The sequence below is a fragment of the Pristiophorus japonicus genome, unplaced genomic scaffold (genome assembly GCF_044704955.1).
Source record: "Pristiophorus japonicus isolate sPriJap1 unplaced genomic scaffold, sPriJap1.hap1 HAP1_SCAFFOLD_56, whole genome shotgun sequence".
Classification (NCBI taxonomy): domain Eukaryota; kingdom Metazoa; phylum Chordata; class Chondrichthyes; family Pristiophoridae; genus Pristiophorus; species Pristiophorus japonicus.
Window position 1 is genome coordinate 4,716,045 of NW_027254467.1, and position 18,543 is coordinate 4,734,587.

Sequence of the window (18,543 nt, forward strand, 5' to 3'; positions counted from 1 at the left end):
GCAGTTTTACTTGGAGCTGGTGTACTTGGTCACCGCCTTTGTCACTTCCGACACGGCGTGCTTGGCCAGCTCCCCGGGCAGCAGCAGGCGCACGGCGGTCTGGATCTCCCGGGAGCTGATGGTGCGGCGCTTGTTGTAATGGACCAGGCGGGAAGCCTCACCCGCAATGCGCTCCAAAATATCGTTCACAACCGAGTTCATGGTGACCATGGCCTTGGATGAGATGCCGGTGTCGGGGTGAACCTCCTAGATCACTTTGTAGATGTAGATGTTGTAACTCTCCTTCCTCGATTTTATCCGCTTCTTGCCGCCCTTCAGTGGCGCTTTGGTGACTGTTTTCTTGGTGCCTTTCTTGGCGGTAACTCTTTTCCCCGCCAGTGGGTGCTTGCTCAGCGGCCGCCATCTTGGTTAGGGCGGGTCTCACAGCGCATGCGCGGCCCTTTGTGCAGGGACAAAGTGTGGGCGGGGCTTCAGCTGGTCTGTCATTATGATTGGTCAGCTTCCCTGAAAGGGAGCCTTGTTGTTCTCATTGTTATCTGGTGACCCTGGGCCCAGACTCATCCTATTTAGCCAGCCCGGGCTCACACTGTTGAGGCAGCCCAGGCTCACTGTATGAGCCAGACCAGGTTCACTCTATTGGGCCAGCCCGGTCTCACACTCTTTGACCAGCTCACGCTATTGGGCCAGCTCAGTCTCGCCCTATCGGGCCAGCTCAGGCTCACACCATCAAGCCAGTCCAGGCTCACCCGATTGGCCCAGTCCGGTCACACCCTGTGGGCCAGCCCAGGCTCATCCTATTGGGCCAGCAGAGGCTCATCCTATTACGCCAGCCCAGACTCACCATATAGGGCCAGCACAGGCTCAATCTATTGGGCCAGCCCAGGTTCACTCTATTGGGCCAGCTCAGGCTCAATTTATAGGGCCGGCACGAAAGGCCCAGTGCCCAGCAGAGAAAATCAGCATCCGATTGATTTTATTCTCATTCTGCGCACAGCGGGTGCAGGTCTGAACCCAAACATATAAGCTGGACGCAGGAGTCCTTCCAGTATTTATCGTGGCCTTGGCCTGGAGGGTGGTGCACGGAGCAGTCACGTGCAATAAATTTTTAAGTCGGTTCACGGGCTCCCAGGCCGCCTGCAATTTCTGCGGTCTGGAAGAGTCAGTGTTCCACGTTTTGATGGAGTGTGCGAGGTTGCAGCCCCTGTTCCATTATTTAAAGGGGCTGCTCCTCAATTTCAGTTTGCACTTCAGTCCCACACTCCTGATCTTTGGGCATCCTGTGCGGAGGGGAGCGGGTAGGTCCGAGGGCCTCCTCGTAGGACTGCTCCTGGGCATGGCCAAGGGGGCCATCAGCCGGTCCAGGCAACGGGCGGTCGAGGGGGTCATTCAGCCGGACTGACTGCCTCTCTTCCGCGCATACATCCGGGCCAGAGTGTCCCTGGAGATGGAGCACGCGGTGTCCACCGGTACGCTCGTGGCCTTCCGCGAGAGATGGGCGCCGGAGGGACTGGAGTGCATTGTCACCCACGGCATCCAAATTTTAATTTGATTTTATATGTTTTAAACTTTAATTTGTTTTAATTGCCGGGTTTTTAGTGCCCCCTCCCCTTTTAAAGGGGGCACTTGTAAATTATGGTTTTAGAGCCCCCCAAATAAAGACAAAAAAACCCTACAAAAATACAAACAAAAAGGGCCTTGGGAACTGTTTGGAGTGTGCTCCAGATCGGGGGGCACGATTTAATGTTTTTGATTTAATGTTTACTGTTAACTCCAAAAGAGTTGTAAGCTGGAAATGATGACCATCGTTTGCCTTTGAATGTGGAAAGAGCAATGTTTGTCTTTCTGTCTGTGATAAAATATTTCAAACTTCAGTGTGACTGGAAAAAGACACACACATCCGAGTGAGAGTGTTCCAGTACACTGACTGCAGAAAGAGCTTCAACCAGTTGCACAGCCTGAAAAAACATCGCCATTCACAGCGGGGAGCAACTACATGTGTTATGGGTGTGGAGGAGGTTTCAACTGATCGTCCAACCTGGAGAGGCACAAGGACACCCGCATCATGGAGAAACCGTGGGAATGTGGAGACTGTGATATGAGTTCCCCGTCTGATCTAGAAATGAATCGTCGCCGTCACACCGGAGAGAGGCCGTTCTCCTGCTCTGTGTGTGGGGAGGGTTCACTCAGTCATCCGATCTTCTGAAACTCCAGCGAGTTCACACTGGGGAAGTGTGGGAAGGGATTCACTCAGTCATCTGAATTGCGAGTTCACAAGTGACTGCAGGGGTTGGGTTAATTGTTATTACGACTGTTAATTGCATCCTGACTGACTCGTGTTCATTTTGTCAGTTGGGATTTGTTTCTGCTGATGTTAATAAACCCTAGAATTGGGCTAGAGTTTAATATTTTGACAGTGTGTCGATATTTAATATCTCCATGATAATTGATATCCTGTCACTGACTGCTCCATGTTGCGCCTTTTCTCTTTTCTAACTCTAGATTGTTTCAGTTCTCATGCCTTTGGTTATTCTCTGGGACAGGCCCCAGTTCCACATACCTTCCAGAATGCCTGTATTTGCCTTGGTGTCCAGGGTAGGTATAGCTAACATTTCCGTGATCACTAAACAAAAAAAAAACAGTCTGTTATTAACTTTCAGCTACAGGAAGTAGCGTGTACCCCACAGCATCTCTCTAATATTCGATGTGTGATTAGAGCATCACGCCTGCAAATCTGGTTTCAATTTTAATTTGATTCCACTGACTAAATGCATTTAAAAAAAATATGTGCAGGTAAACTGATCACATCAAACAATTGGCAAAGATTTACAATCAACAAGATGAACAAGTAAAAACATCACGCGGCAGTCGGGAGCAGCGTCGGAAGTGCGTGGAGAGGCCGATAAAAGGCACAGCAGGGAGTCCGGGGCCCAGCGTCGGCGGCAGTCGGGAGCAGCGTCGGAGGTGCGTGGAGAGGCCTATAAAAGGCACAGCAGGGAGTCCGGGGCCCAGTGTCGGCGGCAGTCGGGAGCAGCGTCGGAGGTGCGTAGAGAGGCCTATAAAAGGCACAGCAGGGAGTCCGGGGCCCAGTGTCGGCGGCAGTCGGGAGCAGCGTCGGAGGTGCGTGGAGCGGCCTATAAAAGGCACAGTAGGGAGTCCGGGGCCCAGTGTCGGCGGCAGTCGGGAGCAGCGTCGGAGGTGCGTGGAGCGGCCGATAAAAGGCGTACTTGTGCAGCTACAGCGAGAATGCAAAAAAGAAGTAGAAAGAAATCAAAAGGTGACGTCACAGCCAAGAGGGTAAGTGATTGGCTGGTGGTTGTGAGTAGTTTTTCTTTTTTCTCTTCTATATCAGTGAGTAACTTTAAACATTTTTGTTGCCAATTTAAGTGTATATAAGGGTTAAGTCATGGCAGGAGAGCTCGCTCGGGTGTTATGCTCCTCCTGTACCATGTGGGAACTCAGGGACAGTTCCGGTGTCCCTGACGATTACGTGTGCGGGAAGTGTATCCGCCTCCAGCTCCTGACAGACCGTTGCGGAGTTGGAGCTGAGGGTGGATTCACTCTGGAGCATCCATGATGCTGAGAATGACGTGAGTATCACGTGTAGCGAGTTGGTCGTACCGCAGTGAAAGGGTCCACAGCCAGATAGGGAATGGAAGACCAACAGAAAGAGCAGTGCAAGGAAGGTAGTGCAGGAGTCCACTGTGGTCAACCCCCTGCAAAACAGATACACTGCTTTGGGTACTGTTGAGGGGGATGACTCATCAGGGGAGGGCAGCAGCAGCCAAGTTCATGGCACCATGGCTGGCTCTGCTGCACAGGAGGGCAGGAAAAAGAGTGGGGGAGCAATAGTGATTGGGGATTCAATGGTGAGGGGAATAGATAGGCGTTTCTGCGGCAGCAACCGAGACTCCAGGATGGTATGTTGCCTCCCTGGTGCAAGGGTCAAGGATATCTCGGAGCGGGTGCTGGACATTCTAAAAATGGAGGGAGAACAGCCAGTTGTCGTGGTGCACATTGGTACGAAAGACAGAGGTAAAAAAAGGGATGAGGTCCTACGAAACTAATTTAAGGAGCTAGGAGCTAAATTAAAAAGTAGGACTTCAAATGTAGTAATCTCGGAATTGCTACCATTGCCACGTGATAGTCAGAGTAGGAATCACAGGATAGTGCAGATGAATACGTGGCTTGAGCAGTGGTGCAACAGGGAGGGATTCAAATTCCTGGGGCATTGGAACCGGTTCTGGGGGAGGTGGGACCAGTACAAACCGGACGGTCTGCACCTGGGCAGGAGCGGAACCAATGTCCTAGGGGGAGTGTTTCCTCGTGCTGTTGGGGAGGATTTAAACTGATATGGCAGGGGGATGGGAACCAATGCAGGGAGACAGAGGGAAACAAAAAGGAGGCAAAAGCAAAAGACAGAAAGGAGATGAGGAAAAGTGGAGGGCAGAGAAACCCAAGGCAAAGAACAAAAAGGGCCACTGTACAGCAAAATCCTAAAAGGACAAAGGGTGTTAAAAGAACAAGCCTGAAGGCTTTGTGTCTTAATGCAAGGAGTATCCGCAATAAAGTGGATGAATTAACTGTGCAAATAGATGTTAACAAATATGATGTGATTGGGATTACGGAGACGTGGCTCCAGGATGATCAGGGCTGGGAACTCAACATCCAGGGGTATTGAACATTCAGGAAAGATAGAATAAAAGGAAAAGGAGGTGGGGTAGCATTGCGGGTTAAGGAGCAAATTAAGGCAATAGTTCGGAAGGACGTTAGCTTGGATGATGTGGAATCTATATTGGTATGGCTGCAGAATACCAAAGGACAAAAAACGTTAGTGGGAGTTGTGTACAGACCTCCAAACAGTAGTAGTGATGTTGGGGAGGGCATCAAACATGGAATTAGGGGTGCGTGCAATAAAGGTGCAGCAGTTATAATGGGTGACTTTAATATGCACATAGATTAGGTTAACCAAACTGGAAGCAATACGGTAGAGGAGGATTTCCTGGAGTGCATAAGGAATGGTTTTTTAGACCAATATGTCGAGGAACCAACTAGGGGGGAGGCCATCTTGGATTGGGTGTTGTATAATGAGAGAGGATTAATTAGCAATCTCTGTGCGAGGCCCCTTGGGGTAGAGTGACCATAATATGGTGGAATTCTGCATTAGGATGGAGAATGAAACAGTTAATTCAGAGACCATGGTCCAGAACTTAAAGAAGGGTAACTTTGAAGGTATGAGGCGTGAATTGGCTAGGATAGATTGGCGAATGATACTGAAGGGGTTGACTGTGGATGGGCAATGGCAGACATTTAGAGACCGCATGGATGAACTACAACAATTGCACATTCCTGTCTGTCGTAAAAATAAAAAAGGGAAGGTGGCTCAACCGTGGCTATCAAGGGAAATCAGGGATAGCATTAAAGCCAAGGAAGTGGCATACAAATTGGCCAGAAATAGCAGAGAACCCGGGGACTGGGAGAAATTTAGAACTCAGCAGAGGAGGACAAAGGGTTTGATTACGGCAGGGAAAATGGAGTACGAGAAGAAGCTTGCAAGGAACATTAAGACGGATTGCAAAAGTTTCTATAGATATGTAAAGAGGAAAAGGTTAGTAAAGACAAACGTAGGTCCCCTGCAGTCAGAATCAGGGGAAGTCATAACGGGGAACAAAGAAATGGCGGACCAATTGAACAAGTACTTTGGTTCGGTATTCACTGAGGAGGACACAAACAACCTTCCGGATATAAAAGGGGTCGGAGGGTCCAGTAAGGAGGAGGAACTGAGGGAAATCCTTATTAGTCGGGAAATTGTGTTGGGGAAATTGATGGGATTGAAGGCCGATAAATCCCCAGGGCCTGATGGACTGCATCCCAGAGTACTTAAGGATGTGGCCTTGGAAATAGTGGATGCATTGACAGTCATTTTCCAACATTCCATTGACTCTGGATCAGTTCCTATGGAGTGGAGGGTAGCCAATGTAATCCCACTTTTTAAAAAAGGAGGGAGAGAGAAAACAGGGAATTACAGACCGGTCAGCCTGATATCGGTAGTGGGTAAAATGATGGAATCAATTATTAAGGATGTCATAGCAGTGTATTTGGAAAGAGGTAATATGATAGGTCCAAGTCAGCATGGATTTGTGAAAGGGAAATCATGCTTGACAAACCTTCTGGAATGTTTTGAGGATTAGGAAAAGGGCAGGTGCAAAGAGATCTGGGTGTCATGGTACATCAGTCATTGAAGGTTGGCATGCAGGTACAGCAGGCGGTTAAGAAAGCAAATGGCATGTTGGCTTCCAGTAGAGTGCACAAGGGAGAACCAGTTGATGTGGTATATTTGGACTTTCAGAAGGCTTTCGACAAGGTCCCACACAAGACATTAATGTGCAAAGTTAAAGCATATGGGATTGGGGGTAGTGTGCTGACATGGATTGAGAACTGGTTGTCAGACAGGAAGCAAAGAGTAGGAGTAAATGGGGACTTTTCAGAATGGCAGGCAGTGACTAGTGGGGTACCGCAAGGTTCTGTGCTGTTCACACTCTACATTAATGATTTAGACGAGGGGATTAAATGTAGTATCTCCAAATTTGCGGATGACACTAAGTTGGGTGGCAGTGTGAGCTGCAAGGAGGATTCTATGAGGCTGCAGAGTGAATTGGATAGGTTAGGTGAGTGGGCAAATGCATGGCAGATGAAGTATAATGTGGATAAATGTGAGGTTATCCACTTTGGTGGTAAAAACAGAGAGACAGACTATTATCTGAATGGTGACAGATTAGGAAAAGGGCAGGTGCAAATAGATCTGGGTGTCATGGTACACCAGTCATTGAAGGTTGGCATGCAGGTACAGCAGGCGGTTAAGAAAGCAAATGGCATGTTGGTCTTCATAGCGAGGGGATTTGAGTACAAGAGCAGGGAGGTGTTGCTACAATTGTACAGGGCCTTGGTGAGGCCACACCTGGAGTATTGTGTACAGTTTTGGTCTCCTAACCTGAGGAAGGACATTCTTGCTATTGAGGGAGTGCAGCGAAGGTTCACCAGACTGATTCCCGGGATGGTGGGACTGACCTATCAAGAAAGACTGGATCAACTGGGCTTGTATTCACTGGAGTTCAGAAGAATGAGAGGGGACCTCATAGAAACGTTTAAAATTCTGACGGGGTTAGACAGGTTAGATGCAGGAAGAATGTTCCCAATGTTGGGGAAGTCCAGACCCAGGGGACACAGTTTAAGGATAAGGGGGAAGCCATTTAGGACTGAGATGAGGAGGAATTTCTTCACCCAGAGAGTGGTGAACCTGTGGAATTCTCTACCACAGAAAGTTGTTCAGGCCAATTCACTAAATATATTCAAAAAGGAGTTAGATGAAGTCCTTACTACGAGGGGAATCAAGGGGTATGGTGAGAAAGCAGGAATGGGGTACTAAAGTTGCATGTTCAGCCATGAACTCATTGAATGGCGGTGCAGGCTAGAAGGGCCGAATGGCCTACTCCTGCACCTATTTTCTATGGTTTTATGTCTATGTCTATCACGGCTCAATAACCCAGCTCTATATTCACAGGAGATAGTCTGTTATCTAAGTGCTCGAAAGTCAGTTGGTGAGATGAGAGAGGGAATCACTTTCCACATTCAGCTGGTAATCGTTCTCTTTCTGATGTGCTTCCACCCAACGCGCATCTGCACCCATTCCCACTGTCCTCACATTTACAGTGTTGAGTCAGCTGGGCACACGAGTCTCACAGGCTAGACGATTGGTTGAAGGTTTATCCACACACAGAACATGTATCCTGTTTCTCACCGCTGTGATTGGTGTTTTTCCAAAGGCTGATGATAAGGTGATCCTGATGAATCCGGTGAACCAATCAAATCTTGACGCGCTGTTTGGTTTGAGTTTCCCAGCTGCAGATCCTCCCATTCTAATACCTTGCAAATGGAGGTTACAAAAGTTGTTACTTTAAGTAGAGGATAGAAGTTCAGAACCGACAATTCTCGATTCTATGTAACATTCTGTCCCCTCCTCAGCTGTAAATCCCTTATTCTAGACACTCTCTCGCCATCCTTACAGTCTAAAATCAACATTCATTTCATCGTCTGCGAGTTATTTTCTCCAGAAAGTGCTGAATCTGGCTGGATGCAATTCCACACACATTTATTAACCTCTGCTGACTCACCATCAATCGACTCAGTGAGTGCCAGCAGGATTTCCACTGTGGTAGTCATTAGAGTCTAGTCTAAACCTGCTCTCAAATGACATCCATACACTTCCCAGATGATGTCACTGGATCGGTATCAAGAGCAGGGGCAGTGGATAATTTTTACTCATATTTAGCCCAGTGGTACTGAGGATAATTATAACCCCTGAACTGTTGTCTTGGCTGAGATCAATGAACAGCCCAGATCAAGGATCGAAGTTGGGAACTTTCCAGTCAGTATTGCAGAGTGTTTCAACATTTGTGGTGTTGGGGGAGTGTTGGAAAGAATATTTTGAAACAAATTTACTCCACCTTTAAAAAAACCTTCGTCACACTGCACAATTTTGAGAACTTTCCAAATTAGACAAGCAAGTCAAATGGATTATAAAAACAATGAGACATTTTAGAAATACGCAAATCACTGAAATAGACAGCTTTACAATCACTGCACAGTGCAGAAGGGAGCGACCGTTAATGGGAACTCGGTTCGTGAAGTCCTCCGACACTCTGAGATAAACTGGACTGTTCCTTTAAGTACAAATAGACAGCGAAAAGGGAGATCCTGTCCCTTTAAATATCCGTTCCTTTTCCCCCAGGCAGTGGGAGGAGCAAGCGGGCTGTATCTTTATATCCTGACACAGCAAGCACCGCCGGATGGGCTCCCGCAGGGTCCTAAAAAAGTAAGAAAAATCATCACTACAGAATAAGCAGAACAACTGAAAAGTGTGCGAACAAAGTCTTTACAATTATCTCTACATATATGTCTGTGTGTGTAAATAAAACACATCATTCTTAATGTTTGCTAGCCAATTCCACAGAGATAAGTTATTATCGTCACCAGTTATTTCCCAGCATTGTATTTCCTGTTACTTACAATGTAATTGCAGAGTATTTAATCCCTTTACCAATTATTTATGACCCATTGTCCTGTATTCCCTTGTTTAGAAAGTGATGTCACAATGACCATTCTGTTACCAAGGTGACCAGCTGTGCGCAGTGTTCAGTGAGAAAGGGGATTAAATCTCACCGAGGATAATGAGCAGCCACCCACCAGTCTGCACTTTATTGCCCAGTTATCACCACACCATCACACAGAAGCTCCTCAGATTTCCCTCCAGTATGGATGACTTGTGCAAGTGATGATAAAAATGCAATTGTAGGGATGAATGAGGAATTGGGTGATGTTTTTGGAGAGTAGGGATGAGGGAGGTATTGGGGTGAGGCGTTTGGAGAGTCGGGGGGAAAGAGGAGTTGGGTGAGGGGTTTCGAGAGTATAGATGACGGAGGAGTTGGGTTGAGGGGTTGGTGAGTAGTGGTGAAGGAGGTGTATGAGTGAGGGAGATTTGCTGCCCATTAATCAACTCTGATCAACTATGATGGGGTTTATTTTTCCTTTAAAATGTTTTGTCTCATGTGTTTCACTGAAGTTAGACATGTGGGGCTGCAGTTCCTTGCAGGCACTGGGCTGGTTCTGGTGAATGAATGTGTGATCATTCTCTACTGAATGCGCTGTTGTGCGGCGGGTTTGCACTCTGTCTCAGTGACGAGGTGCTGTTCAAAGCAAATACAGGATCCACTTACATTGTGACCCCAAATCCAGGGACCACTTACATTGCGACACCAAACCAGGGACAACATATATTGTGACACCAAACCAGGGACCACATACATTGTGACACCAAACCAGGGACAACATACATTGTGACACCAAACCAGGGACCACTTACACGAATTCATCAAATCCAGTGGCCCCTTACACTGGGGCATCAAGTCCAGGGACACTAAAACCGTAACACTAAATCCAGGGACGAGTTACAATGAGACATCAAATCCAGGTTTAATTGCATCATGACACCAAATTGATGAATTATTAATACCGTGACAACAAATCCAGGGACCAGTAACACTGAGTCATCAAATCCAGGGACCACTTACATTGAGACGACAAAATTTAATCGGCTAAACGGCACAGAAATTGACCATTCGGAAGAACCAGTCCATGCCTGGGTTTATGCTCTGCTGAGGAATTAAAGAGCCTCAGTATGGGGAATGGCCATGCCAGTGAAAGCAGCTCTAGTTAGAGGGAAATGTGGGTAATGAATGAAGATATGATGGAGGAATCAGACAGTGACTGGTGTGGCACGGTGACAGATTATTGTCAGAAGCCATTTTTAGCTAGGCTGATGATTAGATGTAACCATCATCATCATAGGCAATACTTCGGAATCGAGGAAGACTTGCTTCCATTCATGAAGTGAGGAATTTGGCAGCTGGACAGTCCAATACGAGAGCCTTGGGGTGTTTACTTTACATGGTCCATGTCTCTGAGCCATACAGGAGGGCGGGTATTACGACAGCCCTATAGACCATGAGCTTGGTGGCAGTTTTGAGGGCCTCGTCTTCAAACACTGTTTTCCTCAGGCGGCTGAAGACTGCACTGGCGCACTGGAGGCGGTGTTGGATCTCGTCGTCGATGCCTGCTCTTGTTGATAGGAGGCTCCCGAGATATGGGAAGTGGTCCACGTTGTCCAGGGCCGCACCGTAGTCTTTGATGCTGGTGTAACAGGCACAACAACTGTATCTATCCTTTCTTGTCCCAAAATACCCGAAAGTAAGGTCACTAATTTATTTTTCTGTGATGAATGTACAGATGTGAAAGAATGGAGGAAATGAGGCTTGCGCAGTAAATAAGGTTCCTTGAATGAACACATTGTGAGGCTGTTTTGTGACTCGTTTATGAGATGTTAAAAACATGAAATGGAAAAGGGCAAGTCCAGTGACATTTCTATTGCCAATAGTGCTTTCTTATTTAATCACTATATCCGAAGCCAAATATCCAACTGACTACCGCAACCACTAATCCCAATCCTAACAAACGAACACAAACCAAAACCACTAACCGCTAAACCTACATCTAAACCAAGCCCCTAACTGTTATGTATGAATAAAGAGTCTGATCAGATACTGTTGTGGAAAAATATTTTCGAGACTGTATAATATATAAAGAGAGGTTTATTAAATCGGAGACAAAGCATTGAGAGAAGTGTTAAAGACCCCTGTCTCAGAACCAGCTTCTCCATTTGGTATCTCCAGTGAGCTTCTTTTATCTTACAAATTACGTCACTTTACATCACATGCTTTAGCACTAATCCTTAAGTCTAATCATCGCATTACAAGGTTTTTACTATCCAAGGCTGAGCTCTTGATATAAACCAGCCTGCATTGTGACAGAGCATTATAAACAAGTGCAGGCTTTTTGGCACCGGTATAGACAAACAAAACTCACTTATCTCTCCAGTCGTTCATTATCTCATTTTCCTATCTCCATAACTCAAGGCCAGCATACCTTGAAGTGTAACTGTTTGTTTTATATAAAGCATAATGCATCAGTATTGTCCCTTACAAAATACATGAAAAGGGAAAATAAAAACAAATGTTTGGTCCCGTATATTAGTCAAGTATATGTCCAAAAATCCGCTCCAACAATATTCCCCCTTTTGGTCCTGGAGGATGTTCACGAAATCCAGATGACCACAATGATAGTAGCATGGTGTAATATATTCGTCCTTTGTGTTATGTTTCTTCCCTGATGTTCCGTATGTCCACCTTGCCTGTAGCTCTAGGCTACCCTTCAAAGATAGTGGTCGGTGTCATCATCGTCTGTTTCTTCATCCTTGTGTCTTCAGTTATTTCCATCAGGTGTGCTTCTTCTTTGGCGATTACACTAGCTACTGGCATCAGTCGGGCCATGATAACTTTACAGCAGATATTAAAACACCCGATAATCAGACAGCAAGTATTTATTATTACAACCAGAATAATTACTCCATGCATAAGATAGGACCCACAGGATTCCCCTAACAGCCAGTCAAACCAGCCAGATCCTCCTGCTGTCGTGGATAACTTCTTTACCTCCCTTCTTATGTGATCAGCGAGGTTGGTTATGTTTTCTGAATTATCGGGAATGTAAGTGCAACATTCAGCTCCAATTAAGGCATCTGTGCCCCCACTTTGTGCTAGTATATAATCTCGTGCCATTCGGTTCTGGAGTACCATTGAACGTATGGCTATCATTTCAGCCGTTATGCCCTCTAATGCTTCAGCAGTGACGTTAACTATCTGTTCCAGTACCCTCTCTAGGTTCCGTAATTCATTCATGGTGCATCCTATCCCGAATGGGAGCATCATGACCGCAAATAGCCTCTCTACCGGGGTAACATCTCGGCTTAGTCGACCTGGTTCTGCTAAAGTACGTACCCGTCTGACAAAAGGGGACCACATATCCCAAATAACAGGACCCCCTCCAGTCCTGTGGCAACCAGGGGTAGGCCTTATGCCCGCACACAAAATAAGTGCCATTGTGTGAAGTTAGATTCCATCACAATCTCTCTCTCAGCCCCCGTCGCCACCTAATCTTATGGTCCCAGTCCTGAATACTTGTCTGATTCTTCAAACCCTCTATTTCAAAGAACCCCTGGTTTGCTGTTTCGCTGGCTATTATGGTTCACCTGGCGAGGTTAAAGTATGCTGCTACAAAACCTGTTTCTTCACCAGTCAGATTTCTAGTGAAACAAATGTCAGCGGTGGGCCTTCCAACTCCTGAGGTGTTGGTCAAAACTAGGAACGGGGGTCGTACCGACCTACTGTATTCCGGCTTGTACCATCCATCAAATGTATCCAAAAGGTAACCGCCCGATCTCCACGTTTCTTTATCCATTCTGGTTCTAAGTATTATTTCCTTCCCCTGTACCGTTTTGTCGCATTACCCACTCTGCTACTTCCGAAATGTTAAGGGAGATTGACCTAAAAGGGATGCCTCCTTTGCTATGTATGGGGATGTGCGAACATACCCAGAAACTGGAAAAGTTCACATTTTGCGCATAAACATAAGACATGTACAAAAAGGTATTCACATGTTACTCTCGTTTCGGTCTAGCTAGCAGGCCGGACCTAACACGAACTATGATAATCGCACCGATCGCAATATATAGTTTCATCTTATTACTCTATAATTAACAAATAGTCAAAGGCAAAATGGCCGTATGGCTTGCTTGAAGTATCTCTCGCTGTCAATCTGTAAATAGACAAACAACAACAACTAATACGTGTGCTAAACGGCTGGTTCAAAAACCTTAAGCTGGGTACGATGCTTCCATTGTCCGTTCCCTTTAACATCGATGCAGGAACAAGTGTCCCTGCTGATTATAACCTCATACGGTCCTATTCATTTTTGGGGCAAACCCCGGTTTTCCCGGGAGGACCCTTACCATAATGCGACTTCCCGCCAACGGGAATTCAGGGAGCTTTGTAAGCTCTGCTTCCGCGTCTCTTTCTTCCTGATTGTCCCTAACTAATTTACGCATCCCTTTTAATTGAGTACTTAGTTCCAAAACATACCGTTTTATTTTGTCTTTTAATGGGCCGACATCGCCCCCCCCCTGTTATGATGTTGTCTGGTACTTGCATCGCCCTTCCCTTCATTAGTTAATAATGGGTTAATCCGGTTGTCCGGTTTGTCGTGGCTCTTAACTTCATCAATACTTCTGTCCTTGTTTTTCCTGACGTTTTCATGGCCTTTGCCAGGGCGTTCTTAAGGGTATGGTTCATACGCTCTACCATCCCTGAACTCTGCGGGTGGTAGGGGATGTGGAATTTTTGTTTTATGCCCATCAGTTGGCATATTGTTTTTACAATTTTCCCGGTGAAGTTGCTGCCTTGTTCAGAATATCCTTGCCACTGTTGAGGCACTCCCCATCGTGGAATCACCTGCTCGGTCAATATCCTTGCCCCTGTTGAGGCACTCCCCATCGTGGAATCACCTGCTCGGTCAATATCCTTGCCACTGTTGAGGCACTCCCCATCGTGGAATCACCTGCTCGGTCAATATCCTTGCCACGGTTGAGGCACTCCCCATCGTGGAATCACCTGCTCGGTCAATATCCTTGCCACGGTTGAGGCACTCCCCATCGGGGAATCACCTGCTCGGTCAATATCCTTGCCACTGTTGACTCACTCCCCATCGGGGAATCAACGGCTCGGTCAATATCCTTGCCACTGTTGAGGCATTGCAATCACGTGTGGGGAAAGCTTCCACCCACCGGGTAAATTGATCTATAATCACTAGGCAATATCTTTTTCCATGGGATGGGGGAAAAGGACATGTGAAATCAATCTGTACGTGTTCCCATGGCCCTCGTGGACCTGGCTGGTATCCCATTTTAATTTTAATGGGCCTGCCTGGATTATATTGTGCGCACATAACGCATCGATAGCAATATTTGGGGATATCTCTCCCGATCCCTTTCCACCACCAATCTCTCTCAAGACTCCTGGTCATGGCCTCTCGTCCTGAATGAGACAGGCATGATACAACTCCAATAAAGTATTCTTTATGCATTCAGGCGCCATTACCTTGTCGTTTTGTCTCCAAACGTTATCCTTCCCTTGTGTTGCGCCCTGCTTTGTCCACATACCTATTTCCTCCTCAGAAGTGTCCTGGTGTAGTTTCTCAATATCTATCGGTTCGTCTCGGGCCCCAGCTGCACTGACTGAGGCTTCCTCACACTCTTCCTGTTCTAATGCCTTCTGTGCAGCTACGTCTACAGCTTTATTTCCCTGGTGACTTAGCCAATCTGGACTGGTTCGGTCCGGCTCCCTCCTGTGGGCTTTAATTTTAGTAACCGCTACCTGTTTTGGTTTATTACTGGCTGCTAAATGAGCTTCTATTCTCAGCTGATGCTTTATGGGATGTCCGCTAGTTGTGATAAAACCCCTTCTCCCCCATGCTGTCATACAATCGTGTACTACCCCGAATGCATATCTACTGTCCGTATAGATATTAACAATCTTATTTTCCAATAATTCCAGTGCCCGGGTTAGGGCTACAAGTTCTGCCACTTGAGCTGACGACACCCCATTAATTCGCCGTGATTCAACTGTCTCTCGATCCTGGTTAACTATGACCCATCCGGTACGAGGTAGTCACTCTATGTATTTTCGGGAGCCGTCCACAAACAAGGTTTGTTCTGCGGTTTGAAGGGGGGCGTCATTTATTCTATCCTCTTCCATATCCACACATGCCTCTTCGCAAAAGTGGGGTTCCCCTTCACCCATCATACCTTCTGCGGGATTGTTTTCTACATCCCGACTTATGGTTACCGCTATGTTGGGTGTTAAGAGGACTGCTTCCCACTTTGCCCGTCTCATATTCGATACGGTTCTCAGTTTTCCTGGTTTTAACATTTCTACCAATGTGTGTTTAGTGTGTAGAATGATGTTTCCAGTCATCACCACAGGCTCGCTTATTTTTACCGCCCAAGCTGCGCAATCTAGCGCGGCTATACATCTGGATAACCCAGTCACCACCGGGCTTTCGGTGGTAGAGTAATAGACTATAGGTCTCCTTTTATCCCCGTGATCTTGGGTGAACGCGGCCATATAGAACCCACCTGCATTGTTACAGTGGATGTGGAAATCCTTACCCATGTCAGGCAGTCCCATTCCACGTGCGGAGACTAGTTCTGACTTGAGTTTACTATATGCTTGTTCTTGTTCAGGGCCCCACTCTATGAGGTCGAGGGCCGGTTTCCACTCTTTCACTAATCTTTTTATTGGCTCAGCAATTTTTGCAAAATCAGGGATAAAGTTCCGGCTGTAATTAAAGTGGCCCAGTACCTTCTTCACCCCCCTTACCGTTACTGGTCTAGGCATGTCCTTGACAGCCTTTTTCCTATCCGAGGGCATTTCTTTCAGCCCTTTTGAGAGGCAGTACCCTAGATACAGTACCTGGGATTTTCCTACCTTGGCCTTTTTGGGGTTAACCTTAAGGCCCGCCGTTTCCAGAGCCCTTAATACTAAGTATAGGGTTGCATAATGTCCTTCCTTGGTTTCTGAGGCTATTAATATGTCGTCGACATATTGTAAAATACTATTTCCTGCCGGTACCTCTATTTGTTTTAGTATATCCCTCGTGACTCGATGGAATATGGCAGGACTGTTATGGAATCCTTCTGGTAATCGGGTTCAAGTATATTGTTTATACTCCACCGTGAAGGGGAATTTTTCTTGTGATTCTGGGTCGAGGGGATGAGCCTAAAAACCATTGGCTATGTCTAGGACTGAAAAGATCTTATGTTCAGGGGATAATCCATTAAGGATTGTGGAGGGGCTGGCCACTATCGGGTGTAATTTGGGGGTGACCTTGTTAAGGGCAGTGTAGTCGATAGTGAGTCTATAACTCCCATCTGGTTTCCCTACCGGCCATGTTGGGGAGTTAGTGGTGTTAACTGTTTCTTTTACGATACCCTTTTCCACTAGCCCTTTTACTATTTCTACAACCGCTGTTCTAGTTTCAGGTCTTATATGGTATTGTCGGTGTGGTTTATCAGGTGGTCCAGGGACTTTAATACGGTTCATCTTCGCCTTTCCAGTATCTAATTTTGTCTGTGCCCAGACCCCGGGCACACAGGCACATATGCCTCCATACCCTCCAGTCCCGATAAGCCAGTCAGTTTTTGTGGATGTAGCTACACCTATACTTTCCACATGGAGGGCTATCTGTCCTAAATCTCCCTTACTGCCTTTGGCCATGTCAGTTTCCCGTTGCCGCAATCAATCAGGGCATTAAATTCCCTCATTACATCATTCCCCAATATTGTTCCCTCACGACTCTTGCATACGTAAAATCTCATGGGTATATATAAGTTATCAATTTCCACCAATTGGGTGGTGCTCAGGTAGGCCAGTGTGGGCCGTCCATCTTTTCCGTTTATCAGAGCCTTCTTGGTGACGGGAAGGGGCATATTGCTAATGGATATTGAGGCTCCCGTGTCCACTAGCATCTCACACTGTCGGCCTCCTACTAGTGCAGACACATGTATCCTTCCCTCCTTTTTACTTTGCACAGGGGCTGCCGGACATCACCGGTGGCTTTGTACACCTGCCACTGTTGGTATTCCTGTTCTGACAGGGTCCTTGCCTTATTAGGATAGCCATTTTTAGCATAGTATGTCACTTCCAGGTGTCCTTTCTTACCACAATACGTACATTGCTTTTCACTGCCTTTCCCTTTGCATTCCCTGGCAAAATGGCCCGGTTTTCCACAATTATGGCAAGTCCCCCTTTTCTGCCCTCCTACTGTTCCCGTGGCAGAGACCTTTTCCTGCTTTATCTTTGTCTGAGATTTTTCATCACCTCCTCCGTGGACGCCACTAGCCGACTCGACCAGTTCATCATAATCCTGGGTAACAATTACTCCCATTTTTGTAATGGCCTGGTGTGCAGCGGATAGTCCGTCCTTGAATGCCTGAATAAATGTTCGGTCACTGCAGCCTGGGTTTCCCTGTCCAGAGCATTCTTGATATATCTGGAACAATCGTTCCCCATACTCTGAGGCTCCTTCCACATTTTGCTGTTTGGTTGTAGTAATTTTACCCCAATTAGTAGGGGCATTGCCTAAAACTCGTTGGATCTCGTTTTTAAAAGGGACAAAGGCCGCCTGTTGACCATCTACTTCGGTGGTTAAAGGTACCGCGTGTGTCCAACGTCCCCCTGAAAAGTCGACATTGGCTACTAACGCGGCTCCTCTGGCCACAACTCTCCACTGATCTGCCGGGCAAGCCGTTCGGACTAGTTGATGGATATCTCTGAGGTGTAGTTGGTGGCCCACCCAAACTGTATCCAGCTCTGCCCAAAATTTAATATTCGAACATCTGGGCTCTAATTTACCCAGAGATGCCATTATCTGCTGTCTTTCGCCGGGGGTAAAGGGCTTATAGGTCGCAGTGGGATTTGCGCAGTCCCCCGTCTTGTTACCAGCGCCACCGAGAGGGTTTCTAAATCTTCCTGAACCGGGGCGGTTGCTTCGCATTGATAATTCTCGTAAGGGGGCAGCGATGCCCCCCACTGAGATCGATCCTGGATCTGTTGTTCCAACGCCAGGCATTTCTTTTCCCACTCTATTTTTTTCCTTTGTGCCTGGTTTAATTGTTTACTTTTTTCATCCATTTTCTCTTTAACCTCCTTAACCTGTTCAATTAGTCCAGCTCACTGATGCACCAATAATACTCCAGCTTTTTTAGTTTTATCTTTCTTTTGTTTAACTATCCAACTTCGCTGTTGTTCTAACGCCTGGGATACATCCCAACCGTCCTTTTGCATTTTCTTGATTAAGACCTGTCGATCGGTCATATAGGAATTAATTAACGACCCGGGCGGCCCGCGTTTTACATTCCCTTCCTTACCTTCCATCTTCGCCAGGCTCGGACGTTTCCCTTTGTTCCTATAATACTCACGGCCACAACTACTCTGTGGGGACTCTTTGTCTTCGCAACAAAGCTAGCATGTTTCCTTACCA

General features: G+C 46.7%; 1 protein-coding gene across 1 annotated transcript in view; it reads right to left on the reverse strand.

The window, feature by feature from the left end:
• Window positions 1-17,448, reverse strand: part of LOC139254524 (zinc finger protein 16-like) — a 78,116-nt gene extending 60,668 nt beyond the window's left edge. Inside the window, exons 1-3 of the mRNA XM_070873743.1 lie at window positions 17,326-17,448; window positions 7,796-7,920; window positions 2,558-2,620 (exon numbers count right to left, since the gene is read on the reverse strand). Coding sequence (XP_070729844.1) covers window positions 2,558-2,620; window positions 7,796-7,920; window positions 17,326-17,448 — 311 coding nt within the window. The remainder of the gene's footprint in view (window positions 1-2,557; window positions 2,621-7,795; window positions 7,921-17,325) is intronic.
• Between the last annotated feature and the right edge of the window lie 1,095 nt (window positions 17,449-18,543).